This window comes from Lycium barbarum, chromosome 1, assembly GCF_019175385.1.
Source record: "Lycium barbarum isolate Lr01 chromosome 1, ASM1917538v2, whole genome shotgun sequence".
Taxonomy (NCBI): domain Eukaryota; kingdom Viridiplantae; phylum Streptophyta; class Magnoliopsida; order Solanales; family Solanaceae; genus Lycium; species Lycium barbarum.
Window position 1 is genome coordinate 136,478,362 of NC_083337.1, and position 17,225 is coordinate 136,495,586.

Sequence of the window (17,225 nt, forward strand, 5' to 3'; positions counted from 1 at the left end):
TTTTTAAAGTGTGGTGGAACTTCTGCTATTTTTGGTGTCTAGTGCAGTTTCTTATGTTGCGGTTTCTAGGAGTGGGACTTTCGTGATGTTTTCAGTTATTTTTTTTTACCATTGCCCCAAAATGTAACTAGCCCTAAAATGTAACTGACAGAGTTTCTCATAATATTTAATGGAAACAAAAAAGACTCATTCTGGACGAGCTTAATGGACTAAACTTCTCAAGAGCAAATTTAAAGAATTGCTTTAAACCTATGACAAATATACACAATTCATTTTAATTTGTTTGTCTTACTTTCATTTTTAATTAATTAAAAATGAGTCACTTTATATTTTAGTAATTCTTTACACCCAATATCCCATATGACATATTTAAGACCATAAAATTCAAAAGACATTTTAATACATTACACATATCTTTAATTTAAGATCACATAAGATTAAAAAATCTTCTTTATTTTCTTAAACTGCGTACTGAATCAAATTAAGACAAACAAATTAGTAAAACAGAGGGAGTAAGAGACCATTTTTGTCTTTTTCGCGAAGTAGGAATTTAGGGGTCGTTTGGTTGGTAGGATGAGGTAGACAAGGATATTCCATGAAATTATTTGATCTCACCTTCTATATGGGAAAACTTATTCCGCCATTTATAAAATAACCCGGGGACTAAATAATATCAATTATCAAATAAAAAATAAAATAATCTCATAAAATATCTCAAAATTATTATTTTTTATCTCACTAACCAAACGACCCTTAAATGGGTGACAGTGTCTATCAGAGGTTGCGGTCGCTAATCGAACTTACTGACAAGCTTCTTGGTAGCAAAAGATTTCTTATCAACTTTAAGAGGCACTGCCTGGAGTACTGATTATTACAATATGGTGGGGTCACAATTATATATATGAGCTGTCAATGTTGATATACTTAAATAAATAATAATACTACTCCCCAGAAGACTCAAATTATTGGGGGGGCTACTGAGGTCAATCCTTGCATCTTCTTGTTTATGAAAATATTGCAGGCATTTAGAGAGCCATTGAAGATATCCACAATCCTAACAACCGTATCTTCCACCTTTTAATTATATAGCCATCTCCCGTACTATATAATTAGAGAAAGTTTTCTTAGTTGACGAAGAAGTGGCTTTCTGAAGTTTCGAATTTTATTTATAATTTTGTGTTTGTTGGAAGCTTTTGTGATGTTTCCTTTACAGCAAATAAGTGATGAAAATGAGTTGTTATTTCAGATTCCCTCAAATCCTTGCCAACAAGGCAAGATCTTCCAAGATTTGAGTCTGGACGATTATGTTTCTCTGGGGACCAGTTTTCATCCGCTAAATGTTACTAAAATTAAACCTAAGAAAAAGAGGCTACCAACTAAAAGGGTATTAGGTAGAAATAATTCAGATAAAAACCATGAAAATATTACTGCTGCTGATCCTGATGATGATTTCAAGCTTAAGAAAATTATGCATAGAGATATGGAACGTCAGAGAAGGCAAGGAATGGCTGCCCTTCACTCTTCTCTCCGATCTCTCCTTCCTCTACAGTATGTCAAGGTAATCATCTTAGTCAATTAATTTCTTTTCCTTAATTAATTTCCTTTTAGCTGATTGATCCAGAATACAGTTAGTGGTTCAGAATGAGTCTGATCTTATTATATTTATACATATATACGTAATTATATATATTTGTAGTCAAAAGCAATGAATTCGGATGAACTCACATAATTTACCCTAGACCTATGTCCCTCTTTACCACGTAGACATGGAACTCATGGGCGGAGCTACCATGAAGGGTTCATCTGAACCTCTTTTATAGTAAAATAACACTGTATATATAATAGATCTTGAATCCTCTTGAATTAGTGATTGAACTTACAAGGTATTTTTGTTTTGGATGGTCTCTTTTTAGGGAAAAAGATCAGTATCAGATCACATGCATGAAGCTGTGAATTATATCAAACAACTGCAGGAAAATATGAATGAGTTAGAAAGAAAGAGAGACAAGCTGAAAATTGTGACTGGGAGGGTCGAAGATGGTAGCTCAGATAGTTCCATTGTATCCCAAGATTGTGTCACAGTGAGTCCATGCCATGGTGGTGTAGAGATTTTAATCAGTGGGAGCTGTACGAAGGAAAATATACCCCTTTCGAGAGTGATACAAGAGCTTTTGAAAGAAGGGCTTGATGTTGTTAGCTGTGTTTCTGCGAATGTGAATCAAAAGTCACTTCATAGAATTCAATCCGAGGTACGTACGGTGCATATAACAAAATCTCCTCATCATGACTCATAATTACACCTTGTTTAGATGGTTGTTGCCTACTGAATTGTATTGTTTACACAATGTTTGTTGTGCTTGTTACTTAAATTTTATTGTATATTATATGTTAAATACATCGTTACACTCCCCCCTCCCCCCCCCCCCTCCCCCCCCCTTTTCATTTTGCATTTGCTTTTTATTTAATAATTCTATTTTATCCTTTACCCTCCTTTTTTAAAAAAAAAATTATAACTCGATACCTGGTATCCTATTTTTCTTTAGGTTTACACTTTAGATTGCTGATGTGTGACTATGTAACGACAGAAAATGATACAATCTATTCAAATGTTGTATTCGAATATATCAAAATAATACAGTAAAATACTGTTGGGATCGAACCCCCAACAAATACAAAACAATATGATATGACACATTATGAAACGATATGTAACAACTATGCAAACAAACTATGTTCCTGCCGTATTCTGCATTTCTGATGAAAATAATTAATTTTTTCTTGAATTTTATGACTTTTTTAAGGCAAAGTACATAAAAATATACCCCTAATTCTTGTTTTTGGGTTGACGGTATGATATCATATGCTTTCTATACGCCCCTCACAAAAAGAAACTTATGCTGCTCTAGAGAGCACATAATTATGTCTCGGCAGTTTTAGTTTTGTTTCCATTTTTTGTTTGAGCATTGGATCACCTTCTTTAACGAATCATCCTACTTTTGCAGGTACGTGATATGAAATGTATCAATCTTAATGCACTGCAAAGAAAGGTGATTGATATACTCAACATTGATCATTTTTAGTCCTTAATTAAGTGGAAATCATGCTAGGTGCACTCATATCAATTAAAAAGATTTACCAGGAAGCACATCATCAGAAGTGAGAACTCAAAATTAGAGTTGATTTTAGATGGTCACTCAACTAATAGTTATTATCTCATAAAGTCAATTTCTTTATTGAAGCAAATTAGAATAAAGATGACTTTATGAGATAATAACTATTAGTTGAGTGACCATATGATAAATCAACCCCTCGGAATCATGCCCAAGTATGCCAAGTAATCATCAAAAGCTTCTTTCCCTTTCTCGAATAATCGGTGAATTAGTTACTATTCAATAAAAGAGGCGAGGAAACAGGATTTTCTCTTTGTACTTTTAATGCTTGATAGTTGAGCTAATAAAAATGGTGGTTTTGAGCATACTATATTTGACTTGGAAGAAATCAATGGTGAATATATATAGTTGTTGTCAATGAGTACCTACTATATGTACTCTTTGTTCACAGCATAATACTAAAGTTGTTGATCATCATATAGGATGAGAAATGATCTGCTGACTTCCTGTTGCTCTAGGACAAAATGACAAATTTTTGCACATAGACTAGTGTGGTCCGAAATGTTGCATGATTTTTTCTTATTTTCATGTTCTTTTGGGTGGGACAGTATGTGAATTACTCATCATATTTGGTTAAAGGAATATGAGGAGAAGGTGAAATTTCGATGTTGTATCCATCACCTCATCTTGTTTTGTATTATTCAATGAAATCATGAGTAAATTGACTTATTTTCTCGAATGTCTGAAGAGTTGAAAGTTTGACAATTTATCAAATTTTCTGCATTTTTCTTTTTATTAACTTAACAAAGAAAATAGTTCGTAATCGTGCCCCATCTCTTACTTCAGCCAAATTTAGTCAAATTCTTCACTTCATTTACGGTTTTTTTTTTTTTCTTCCTCCAAGTTTGCCCATCTCACTTTATTTCAGCGCAAAGCAGTCACTTGTTTTCTTCTCAAAAGTTATCGTTTGTAATGTATGATCCAATTACTGTTGTGGCATGTTGATTTGTAGCAAACAAGTCAAATTTTGCGTCAAAGATATAATATGTTATGTTTTTTTTTTTTCTGTGGAAATGATGATGTAACTGCAAGTAGATATGCAAATTTGTTGAGGAAATGGGCTAAGTTGAAGAATCCAGTTCTACTGTATTTGGACAATTCTTATTGTCAAACACGGTATTTGACGGTTTAAATTGTGTTGGAAGGGACTATTCATCAGTTCAATGACATGGAAAAAATTAAATTCGACACTAGCAAAAAAAAAAAAAAAAGATAATTTGCGGAGGTTAAAAGTTGCAAATCGCGGGGTTTTTAGCCTCCGCTAATTGCTTGAGGAGGCTAAAACACTCGCGAATTACAACTTTCAACGTCCGGAATTTTTTTTTCTTTTTTTTTTTTTTTGCGCGAGTACGCTCCTTCATGTACAAGCTGAGTGTGATTCTTTTGTATGAGCCAAGCATGTAAAACTTCTTTTTAATAATGAACAGGGTTAGTAATTGAATCTGAGACATCTGCCTCCTCTTATCACTATTGAACTCTGTCATGACTATCTCATTTGAACATTTAAGTCGGTAAAGAAAGCACGTTTTATTTACTTAACCATCTTTAATATTGCAAAGAAAATGAGCACCGTATACATAAACACTCCCTTTAATTAGTGATCTCTCAAGCTATGGAGTACCTTTCGGAGCTGTGCAAGAAAGAAGGGCTCACATGTTTGATCAAAATTACATATTCAATTATACAAAAGAAAGCAATCATCTTATTCCATGGCTAATTCAAACAAATAAAGGGAGAAAAACCGACCAAGATTCTAAACGATGACTACCAGTTTAACATCGTACTGGTATAGGTGCGTACGTGCAATTAAAGTACAAACGTGTAATTTATTATTGCTCTTTCTAGTGAGTGTTTCTTGAAAGATGCAATTCACCGCTAATTTGATCGAGAAATAAAGAAAAGATGGGCCTTAGGCCATAGCCTCTGATTCCTCATCAATAAAGGCCATTAATGATTTCGGAACCAAAAATGTGGGGGAAAAAACACAAGAATCAGACTAGTTTGATTAGTAACATGTCGGGAAAAGGCAAGGAACGTTCACATCTCCAATAATTTGGTGTTTATATTTACTTTACTTATTGCTTTAAAGCTAAGATGAAATTTTCTACCCATGCCAGTTTCTTTAGGTTTCTGAAAACCCTATGTGGATGTCAAGTACCCTTCCGTTTTAAGATACTGATCATATTAGTTTTTGAGAGTCAAATTATATGAACTTGAGTCGAGGGTCTTCTGAAAATAGCTTCTCTATCTCATGAAGTAGGGGTAAAATTTGCATACACTCTACCCTCTTCGGACCCATATATTAATATGAGAAGAATTGCAAGTTATTGTATAGTTTAATAATATTTCAAATTTTTTAAATATTAAATTGATGTAGTCTAATTTAGCTTTAGTTTCAAAAAGTGAAACGTGACTAACTATTTTGGAACGGTGGGAGTAGTGTGTTTGCGCTTTCTACAGTCAGTCAAAGATGATGAGCAATTTACAGCGAGATAAATCAATAATGCCGACTGGAAAAAAACAGTGGGAACTTTTCCTTTACACCTTTTGGCTCTATGTTTTAAACATAAAATAGAAGCAGGAAATTGACATAAGGTCAACATTTAGTTAGGGAACCATAAATCAATATTCTAAATGAAAGCTGTGACGCGCCAGCTAGTAAATATTTAATAAGGAACATTTTTTAAACACGTTCAGTAAATGTGTTGGACGGTAATCCTTTCGTTAAATGATTACTAATCATATGAAAGATTAGTTCACTGTTTCTGAGTTTCTGGTTTAAAGATAAAAAATTATATGTTTCACATCCTTTTAAAACTTATGTTTCTTAAAAAGAACATTGTCATAATAATTTTCAGGTCTAGCAATATTTGTCGATTGTATTAAATCTTAAAGAAAGTTTGCATATTAAATTAGCATGAATTGCACCCGCAAAGCGTGACACAAGTTCAAGTTTTCATAAGGTGGACTGCTCCAGACTATTCCATCAGATGAATTATCCTACAACCAAAAGGAACAAATTTAATCAATTTTGGGTTTTTATTTTTTTGGTACACATAATCGAACAAAATACAATCTGAATAACACATTAAAGCCCGGTATTTCCGTAAGTGAGCATTAGGGGTGTACATGGACCGAATTGGTTAGGGGTTTTTAAATATCAAACCAAACTAATTGTGTCGGGTTTTTAAATTTATAAACCAAATCAAATTACCAATAAAGTCGGGTTTTTCAACCTCAGATTTTCTTGAGTTTTCGATTTTTTTTCCAGGTTTTTTCGGTTTTTTCAGATTCTTTTGATAAGTCTTCATACAAAACATATAATTTGTGTTTCAAATATTTATTTAGTCATAGTAAAATACAACTATCTAATAAGGTGTGTTTTAAGAAAATAACACAAAATGTGAGATAAGTGATAACATTATATTAAAATATTCAACAAAAAAAATAATGAAATCGCATAAGAGCAGGTGAGTCATGTTTCCCTATGATGCTCTCATGAGTTCAATATTTTTCTTTTTGAAAGGTCAAAGCCAATTTTTTGCAGTAATTAATGTAATTGATCCAATTTACTCTTTGGTATATCTTATATTTTGAAAGGTTAAGGCCTGATGTAGCCTATATGACCAATATGGTTTAAATTTTTTTCTTTCTCCACATGGCAGTGGAAAACTATTTTTGCAAAGAAAGATCCAAAACAAATTGAAAGAGTACCGAATGGACTTCCACGTGATTATGAATGATTATTCAAAGGACAAGAAGTAGATCTTTTATTAGCATTTTGGTTTTGATTTGGGTTTTATTTGAGTTACTTACATCTATAGACTATAAAATTTATTTAGCCATTTAAGATTCTCTAAGTTCAAGTTTGAAATAGTAAGTTAAAAAATCAGAATTATGAAAAAGTTTAAAAAATATTTACAAATTACATTATAAATAACTTTTTATGTATAAAATATTTTTTAAAAAAATTCTATTCGGGTAATGTCGAGTTAGTTTGGTCAGTTTGACTTTTTTTAGTTAAAACCAAACCAAACCAAACCAAACCACTAATCGAATTTTTTTCTCGATTTGATTCGGATTATCAGTTTGGGGCAGTTTATCGATTTTCTTTGTACACCTCTAGTGAGCATGAGATCTGTCACAGGCCGCCTCCTTTATAGTGTCTGTGGTACACTAATGGCCCGTGCGGCGCCCGTAGTCCAGGCGGACTACGAGCCAGCCTAATGATAGTCCCAGGACTCATGGAATGATCTTAAGTCCATGGCTTTGGAGGCTTAGCTTCAACGGTGCTGCTGAGACGATGTCAAGGCTTTGGCCTTGCCTTGCTAGAATGCCCCTGTGGCAGGTTTCATATGTTCTGTCTTTGCCTGCACACACACTTGGGGTTGGCTAGGGACATGACAGTCCCTCGCCAGGAGCTGAGCGTCGCGGGTGCGCGCACAGTCCAATCCTCTGGCTTGACACTGGTCGGGTACCTGTACGCCCGAGCGGTGCGACGCCTGAGTAGGGCAACTCTTGAATCCTTGGCCTATGTCATGGGTGTTCTTTGTAGTATGCCTATGATGCGGCTTTGCTAAATGTAGCCCTCGCGACATACTTCCATCTTGCACGGTGCAGCGTCGCCCTACGACTGCACGTCTAGGCCAACGGACCCTTGCTCGCTAGGCTGAACCTGAGCCAAGCTCACAAGTCAACACACGAGGCTCTTAGGATGGATGCCTCGAGTGTTCAATGGGCACGGAGGGGTTTCTTATTCTCAAGGATAGCCCGCAGGGCATAGTCGGTCCATACGTCAAGCCTCCGGCCCTCGTTGGGCGCCCAACGCTGGCCTGTGGCCGAGCGCCGCCCATAGAGTTGCGTGACTCGTATGGGTACCTAGGATCCAATGGAGATGCCTAGGCAGGCCCTTGAGGTTGTCCCCCAAGGATGCTCACTTAGTACGGCTTGATGGTGGCACGTACGGGGGAGGCTGGCTGAGCTGAGACACCTCTGCCCCCCTTATATATGCTTTAAAAATAAAAACCCAAGGTTTATCACTGGACATGATTCTGCCCGAGAATCACACTTGGTCTTTCTTGATGATTCGAACTCCAAATGAAGCGCCGTCTGTTCCTAACTCTTTCTCTTGACTTCCTTCACTCCTCCATGAAGTTTCATCTCATTCCCATGCTCGTGGAACGCGATATGGCCTTAGGAGCTTTGACACTGACACTGCTCCTTGGCTAAGTCAAGCCCTTAGGTAAATGATGTTTAAATGACGCCAAACTTGGTAAGCATATTCAATAACATCCTAGGAGGGGTGTGTTCACCCGAAATCCCAAGATTCCATCTGTGGCTCGGAAATGCTCGGGACTGACACTCAGGCTCGCACGGGGTCGCTCGTGCGTCAACGACCCGTGGGCTTATCTCAGATCCTTGCTACACTCCCTTGCTGCTCCTAGGATATGCAATGGAGCATATCTATGATGATTGTGGACTCTCGTCCTTCGGCACCCATGTTGGTGCACGTCGCCCGCACGGCTGACACTGCCTGCGGGCTGACACTGCCTGTGGGCTGGCACTGCCTGCGCCTGTGCGGCTGACACTGCCTGCGCCTGTGCGGCTGACACTGCCTGCGCCTGTGCGGCTGACACTGCCTGTGCGGCTGACACTCGTTTGGCCCGCTCGGGGCATGCAGGGTTACGGGCGCCAAGGCACAATGAAGGCAGCCCGTAACATTCTCCCCCACTCGAGCTAGGCATCGTCCTCGATGCCTCATAACGCCAACGACAACCCGGAGTTTGACCCCTCGGGGGTTTACATCGCGGCCCCAAATCCTGTGGGTTTGCAACCCTTGTGTGTTTTTCTTGAATATGGAGTCATGCCCGTGCACTGCTCCCCCAAGTTTCTCCCAAGCGTGCCTCTGCACTTCACCTCCCGGTGTTCACTTGGAAAGCGCCTCCGCGCTTGCACCCTCTGGTGGCTAACTTTGTGGTGACCTCGTTGTCAACCACGCCATGATCCTCACGGCAACTGATGCATCCTCTGGTGGGCTAACTTTGAGTGGTGGCACTCTTGCTAGCCACATGATGATTGTAGCAAAATGGAAAATCCGTTTTTGGAAGTCTGCTTCCACCTGGTAACTTACATCTGAGACCTTTACTGACTAGGGCACTTAGTTTACAGTCAGTTGATGTACTGCTTCCTTTGTATCTTTAGCCCGGTTTAGGATTGGCACGCCTTGATGTGACACATGCAACCCCCACTATATTTGGTGCGGTCTCTTTGCTCTACTTGTGGAAGATTTTCCTCTAATTGGAAATGCATGGGCCCAATGCTGTCGCAATGGGTGAATACTCCCCCACATGGGTGGCGGTAGTACTGAAATGCTGATGCCGATGTTCCAAGATATCCTCATCTATTGGTGATACATTAGCGATTGAGCTCTTGGCGAGCAATGGCGCTCTAGGCGAGCGATGGCCGAGCCCTTGGCGGGCGATAGCTGAGCCCTTGGCGGGCGATACAGCTCTCGGCGGATGATGACTGAGCCCTTGGCGGGCGATGACGCTCTAGGAGAACGATGGGCTATCCCTTGACGGACAATAGCCGATGATGGTGGCCTGATGGCCGATGATGAGGGCGACCTGATGGCCGATGATGGCGACCTGATGGCCGATGATGATGGCCACCTGATGGCCGATGATGGCGGCCTGATGGCCGATGATGATGGCGGCCTGATAGCCGATGATATGAAGGCATAACCTGCTGAACCTATGACTGTCGATGACTTGATGACCATATGTCTGGCGATGACCTGATGATATGACGACTCATAGGCGCATCCCTTGGTATGGCCCCAATATCGTGATGATAGCCTGATGGCTATTGTGGGCATCCCTTGGTGTGGCGCTCTCGCCAACCATGCTATTAGGGACCCTCTTCTCTTATGGGCAACTCACCTTGTTGGGTGTATAAGAAGGTCACGTACTGATATCATGACTCGTAGTGACTTGCAATTTGAGCCGATGCCCTGGTGGGCAAATTGTAACTGACATAACGACTTGCTTATATCCTGGCAGTGGTGGCTGCTTGAAGCTCAACTCTAAACCAATCTGCATATAATATGGCCTCTGGAAAGATCATGCTGCACCATGGCATCTTCGGCAACTCATATGTTTGGTACCATGTGGTAATGAGAAGAACTCTTAGAACATACTCCTGGTGAGTACTTGATTTTTCTCTGCTCGAGAGGAGATAGCTTCCTACATGCCTGACCAGAGGTCTTTGTTCTCGAATTGATCAGCGTCTGCTTGATGCCCGATTCTCCAGTGTGGTACCTGTGTTACCGTCCTAGTTGTTCGGTATCCCTTGGTTGTCCTTTGGATAGATCGCATTCTCGAACTTGAAGCTTAGCTATTCCCCACTCTTATGTGCGACATGTGCCTCCCCACGCTCAGTGGTTCGGCTCTTCAATGACATTGCCTCCCTACGCGGTAGTTCGGCTTTTTCCTGATTCTGCCTCCCCATTTAACTGGTTTGGCCTTCCATTACAAATGTGGTGGATGGTTCCACCTGCTAATTATGACATATGAACTCCCCGCAAGGAAGCCTGATGATAGGTCCTTCCTTACGTTGTCGCGGCTCGTTGGCGCGCCCCGCTCTAGCTCGGTATCACCCAATGTCTAGAGCTCAAAAGTGGAGATCGCTCTCCCTCTATGCTGATAAGTATGATGATAGGTTATTGGCGATAACTCGCTTCCTTTAACACGCAACCCTGACGATCACAAGCTGAGGTTTTGCCCCTTGTTTTAGGCGTATAAGCCCATTGATGTTGATGGACTTGCCTTCCGTTGCTTGCAACCTTTATGACGGCTAGGCGTCTAATGTTGTAGTTCTCGCAATTGCGTGCCCTCGGGCAATGCTTACGGTCCACCCTTCATCGAGGACACTCGAAAAGATGCAGCTGTTATGTACATGGACAAGAGACCTTGACTGGGCAAGTTTTTTGATGCACTCACCGTCTCTACCTGATGTTCTTGCGAGTCCATGATTCGCTGAATAAAGCTGTAACCGACTGCTAACAGAGTTTTTATAACAGTGACGGATGTGGGCGCATCCCCAGCAGCATAACTCAATGGTGCTACCTGCTGACCAGATGCGTCTCAATGAAATCCCTCTGAAGTCAGTGTTCATGGTGTGAATCCATTCTTGAAGGTACATCGATGAAATTCAGGTGTTTCAATATGAAGTCGCCTTATGCAACCGATGGCGGAAACAACGGTTGTGGCATGACGTGATTTTACGTACTGTGGTTCATGGTTGATGAAGAAAAATTTTCATGAAAACTGAATACAACCAATCCCCTCTAATCAGTGGCATCTGGTTCGCTGACTTGATTGGCATTAAGAACATCACTTTCTGCCCTGATAGGAACTCTGCACTGACATTCAATAATGTGCTAATGATGTGAGCTCTGTGCTCTGATACCAACTGTCACAGGCCGCCTCCTTTATAGTGTCTGTGGTACACTAATGGCCCGTGCGGCGCCCGTAGTCCAGGCGGACTACGAGCCAGCCTAATGATAGTCCCAGGACTCATGGAATGATCTTAAGTCCATGGCTTTGGAGGCTTAGCTTCAACGGTGCTGCTGAGACGATGTCAAGGCTTTGGCCTTGCCTTGCTAGAATGCCCCTGTGGCAGGTTTCATATGTTCTGTCTTTGCCTGCACACACACTTGGGGTTGGCTAGGGACATGACAGTCCCTCGCCAGGAGCTGAGCGTCGCGGGTGCGCGCACAGTCCAATCCTCTGGCTTGACACTGGTCGGGTACCTGTACGCCCGAGCGGTGCGACGCCTGAGTAGGGCAACTCTTGAATCCTTGGCCTATGTCATGGGTGTTCTTTGTAGTATGCCTATGATGCGGCTTTGCTAAATGTAGCCCTCGCGACATACTTCCATCTTGCACGGTGCAGCGTCGCCCTACGACTGCACGTCTAGGCCAACGGACCCTTGCTCGCTAGGCTGAACCTGAGCCAAGCTCACAAGTCAACACACGAGGCTCTTAGGATGGATGCCTCGAGTGTTCAATCGGCACGGAGGGGTTTCTTATTCTCAAGGATAGCCCGCAGGGCATAGTCGGTCCATACGTCAAGCCTCCGGCCCTCGTTGGGCGCCCAACGCTGGCCTGTGGCCGAGCGCCGCCCATAGAGTTGCGTGACTCGTATGGGTACCTAGGATCCAATGGAGATGCCTAGGCAGGCCCTTGAGGTTGTCCCCCAAGGATGCTCACTTAGTACGGCTTGATGGTGGCACGTACGGGGGAGGCTGGCTGAGCTGAGACACCTCTGCCCCCCTTATATATGCTTTAAAAATAAAAACCCAAGGTTTATCACTGGACATGATTCTGCCCGAGAATCACACTTGGTCTTTCTTGATGATTCGAACTCCAAATGAAGCGCCGTCTGTTCCTAACTCTTTCTCTTGACTTCCTTCACTCCTCCATGAAGTTTCATCTCATTCCCATGCTCGTGGAACGCGATATGGCCTTAGGAGCTTTGACACTGACACTGCTCCTTGGCTAAGTCAAGCCCTTAGGTAAATGATGTTTAAATGACGCCAAACTTGGTAAGCATATTCAATAACATCCTAGGAGGGGTGTGTTCACCCGAAATCCCAAGATTCCATCTGTGGCTCGGAAATGCTCGGGACTGACACTCAGGCTCGCACGGGGTCGCTCGTGCGTCGACGACCCGTGGGCTTATCTCAGATCCTTGCTACACTCCCTTGCTGCTCCTAGGATATGCAATGGAGCATATCTATGATGATTGTGGACTCTCGTCCTTCGGCACCCATGTTGGTGCACGTCGCCCGCACGGCTGACACTGCCTGCGGGCTGACACTGCCTGTGGGCTGGCACTGCCTGTGCGGCTGGCACTGCCTGCGCGGCTGGCACTGCCTGCGCCTGTGCGGCTGACACTGCCTGCGCCTGTGCGGCTGACACTGCCTGTGCGGCTGACACTCGTTTGGCCCGCTCGGGGCATGCAGGGTTACGGGCGCCAAGGCACAATGAAGGCAGCCCGTAACAGATCGTTTGTTCTTGTCAACTACCTCAATAAAACATTCTAGCTAGATATATTGAGTTCCTACACTCATTAATAGTTTAATTTATTTAAATATTTTTTAAACTAATTGGCAAAAAGGAAGAGAAAAGGGTTAAGAGAGTACTCTCCACTAATAAATAAAACAGAGAAAGGAATTGAGGTGAAGGACCTTTTACATAAAGGGACACCCTTTGGACGGTGGCTATAAATCATAGGGTTTGGGTAAACCCGTCAACCGGTCCGGTTTTACCGGTTCAAACCGGTAACCGGACCGGTAAAATCGGAATCGGAACCGGAACCGGTTGAACCGGTTAACCGTATATTTTGTACCGGTCCGGTTCCAATTTTTTTTGAAACCGGAACCAGTAAACCGGTGGATTTTTTTTTTTTTTTTAGTTTGTAGCCGTTGCGGATTGGGCCCAACTTGGACCGTTGGGCAACGGTCCATTTACAAAAATGGCAGTTGCCAAACGGTCCCCCACTCCCCCCCCCCCCCCCCCAAACCCCTCAAACTTTTTTTTAACACTTTAACCCATCCCCCATCCCTATATAAACCCCTCTCCATTTCCATTTTAATCCACATCAATTCACTCTTCTCTTTCTCTCAAATCTCAATCTCTTAATTATAGTTACTTTGCAACAATTAGCCACTTTAAATTTCTCTCAAATAAATATTATAAAGTCTTATTATAGTTTCAATTATTAATTTTGCAATTATAATATTGTTGGTGGAGTTGGTGATTTTGCAACAATCCGTAGTAGTTTTGGTGGATTTGTAATTATAGCCGCCTTCACTTTGTTGGAAATTAGTCCGGCAATTTGGTACCTTCGTTCCAACTCTATCTTTATTTTTCGCAATTTAATTTACGCAATTTAATTCTAGCAATTCAATTTGTTGCAATTCATTTTCTTGTGATTTATTTGAGTGTGATTTAAATTAATTCTATTTAATAATGGCGAAGAGATTTAGACGTGGTGCCGGTAGTAGTGGTATTGTTAGGCGTGGGCTTAATGAGGAAACATTTGTGGAAGAAACACCTAATTTAGGTATTGATATTGGTGGAAATAATCCACTTTTAGGTCATGAGGTAATGCAACAACATTATACCGATACTTTTAATGAAATTGATGATGATGATGATGAAACACAACCCCCCGAAAATCCCATAGGAGATACATGTCCTGTACAATCACATACACAAGACAAACCGCCTAGAACTCGTAAGTCAACCGCTAAAATTTGGAAATTTATGACTAAGGATAGGGAAAGCCAAACAGCTAAATGTACCCTATGTGGACAAATATTTACTTTTAAGCAAGAAACTAGTAAGGATGGTGGAACGGGTACACTAAATGGTCATATGAGAAAGAAACATATGGATGTTTGGGGAGAGCAAACAAGTTCAAATGTGGGGGTATTCAAATGACGATAGACCCACGAACCGGTAAAAATTTTAAGTATGACAAGAAAAAAGAGCGTGTAGAAATAGCTAAAATGGTAGCTTATGATTGTTTACCATTTTCCTTTCCTTCGGGTTTGAGGTTTGTTACTTACATTCAACGTTGTTATAATCCGTTATTTGAGAGTATTCCTAGAAGTACTTGTAGAGCGAATGTTATAGATTTGTATAAAAAATATAGATTTTATTTACGCCATGTATTTAATTCTTTAAATTGTAATGTTTCTCTTACCGCTGATTTGGGTCTTAGTTTTAACAAGTTAGATTTTTTTGCTATTACATGTCATTGGGTTGATGACAACTGGGTTATGCAAAAAAGAATTATAACTTTTTTATATGATGAAGGAAAAGGTCGTCACGATGAAATTTTTTTAGCGGATTCAATGTCTACTATTATGAGATTTTTTAACATTTATAGAAAAACACTTTGTATTGCTTTAGATAATGCTTCTAATAATACAAAGGCGATTGGTCTTTTAAAAAGAGAACTAAACCCTCCGATAAGAAATATTTTTTATGTAAGATGTAGTTGTCACATTTTAAACTTAATTGTTGAAGATGGTCTTATGCGTTTTGACGATTCTATTCAAAAAGTTAGAGACGCGGTTGCGTTTCTTTTTTGTAATGCTAATAGGGGAAGAATTAGAGATTTTAAGAATGCTTGTGTGGAAAATAACCTTAGACCTAGGAAAATTCAAGTAGAAATTGAGACTAGGTGGAACTACACTTACATTATGCTACCACAAGCATATGAGTATAGGATTCCCATACAACAAGTTCACAACAAATATAATATTAATAGTGATGATTGGTTAAATTTTACGGATTGGGAAGATGTTAAGGAATATGTTGAACTCTTAGAAATTTTTTATAATGCAACTCTTGCTTTTTCTAGACAATTCTATCCCACGGTAGCCAGAATTTTAGCCTACTTAGAAGAAATAGCTAGAGTTTTACAAGAATATAAATATAAACCCGGTTATCAAGCAGCTATTTTTGATATGACAACAAAATTTAAGAAGTATTTTTTTCTCATCCCAACTTTATTTATATTGGGTTCTCTTTTAAATCCTTGTTTAAAAGTGTCTTATACTAAAGCATTGGTTGGTCAAATTTATACATTTTTATAAATTGAAGAGGGAGTTCAACCATCTTTAGCTGAAGCCGAAACCGCTATTGATGATGAGTTTAGAAAAGTTTTTACTCATTATTCTAATTTGGAAGAACATGTTACACCCGTTGCTCCACGCCCCATTACTTCTCAAAGTAGCAAAAAGGGCTTGTCGGGTTTAAAAGTTTTACATTCACATCCAACTCCTTCTTATAATGCAAACTTTGATGAATATCACTTTTATTTGATGCAGCCAAATGTGGATATCAAGGAACTAGATGAGCTGGACGTCTTAGCATGGTAGAAGAAATACAAGGCAAGTCATCCGATACTCTCAAGAATGGCTCGAGATATCCTTACGGTTCAAGTATCAACCGTGGCTTCGGAGAGTGCATTTAGCCAGGGAAGACAACAAATTGGAGACCATAGACACTCATTATCCGGTTTTAGCTTGCAAGTACTAGTGTGCATTCGTGATTGGATTAGATCGGAGCGACGCAACCAAAACTTAGAAGCGGAGGAAGGCGAAGAGAAAGAGATTGAAGATTTGATAGCAAGTGGACCCGACCAAATGGAAGACTTTGAAGATATCTCCATGGCCGAATATGATATGGGGGAAATTAACCAAATGATTGAGAATTGGTGATTTTATTATTCTACTATTTCTTTGCAACTCATGTATTATTTGCAAGTTAAAAAAACCTACAACTTGCAAATAAATGTTATCCAAGAATACAACAACAACAACAACAACAACAAGCCCAGTATAATCCCACCATGTGGGGTCTGGGGAGGGTAGAGTGTACGCAGACCTAACCCCCACCTTGAAAGGTAGGGCGGCTGTTTCCGAAAGACCCTCAGCTCAAGAGAGGAGAAACAAGACAAAACGTTAGATAGGACCAAGCATATCGAAAACAATAAGAAAGCAAGAAATAACAAAAGTGAGAAAGTCATGGTAGAACAGTCCAGAAAGAAAGGAGCACTAACTACTATAGATAACTAAGAAAACCAAAGAACAACAGGCCAACAAATATAAGCAGCAATCCAATGCAGAAATCAAATGGCAATAAACAAATCAGCAAAACTACAACTACTATGGTGAAAGGATTAGCCACCCAGCCTTCTATTCTAATCTGAGTCCTCCACAACCTCCTATCTAAGGCCATGTCCTCGGTGAGCTGACACTGTGTCATATCCTGTCTAATCACCTCTCCCCAATACTTCTTCGGCCTCCCTTTGCCTCTCCTGAAACCATCCATAGCCAACCTCTCACACCTCCACACTGGGGCATCTGTGTCTCTCCTCTTCACATGCCCAAACCATCTCAGCCTCGCTTCCCGCATCTTGTCTTCCACCGATGTCACTCCCACGTTGTCTCGGATATCTTCATTCCTAATTCTAT

At 40.6% G+C, this 17,225-nt stretch overlaps 1 protein-coding gene across 1 annotated transcript; it reads left to right on the plus strand.

The window, feature by feature from the left end:
• Nucleotides 1-898: 898 nt before the first annotated feature.
• Nucleotides 899-3,849, plus strand: LOC132639020 (transcription factor bHLH118-like). The gene is made up of 3 exons (XM_060355609.1): nt 899-1,558; nt 1,914-2,249; nt 3,003-3,849. Exons 1-3 carry the CDS (start codon nt 1,199-1,201, stop codon nt 3,078-3,080), a joined length of 774 nt encoding a protein of 257 aa, XP_060211592.1. The 5' UTR covers nt 899-1,198; the 3' UTR covers nt 3,081-3,849.
• The last annotated feature ends 13,376 nt before the right edge of the window (nt 3,850-17,225 follow it).

Bases quoted from the DNA above. Each gene is read 5' to 3' on its own strand.
- LOC132639020 (XM_060355609.1), top strand. From the start codon at position 1,199: ATGTTTCCTTTACAGCAAATAAGTGATGAAAATGAGTTGTTATTTCAG. The intron at 1,559-1,913 runs GTAATCATCTTA...GTCTCTTTTTAG, and splicing joins TTCCTCTACAGTATGTCAAG to GGAAAAAGATCAGTATCAGA. The intron at 2,250-3,002 runs GTACGTACGGTG...CTACTTTTGCAG, and splicing joins TTCATAGAATTCAATCCGAG to GTACGTGATATGAAATGTAT.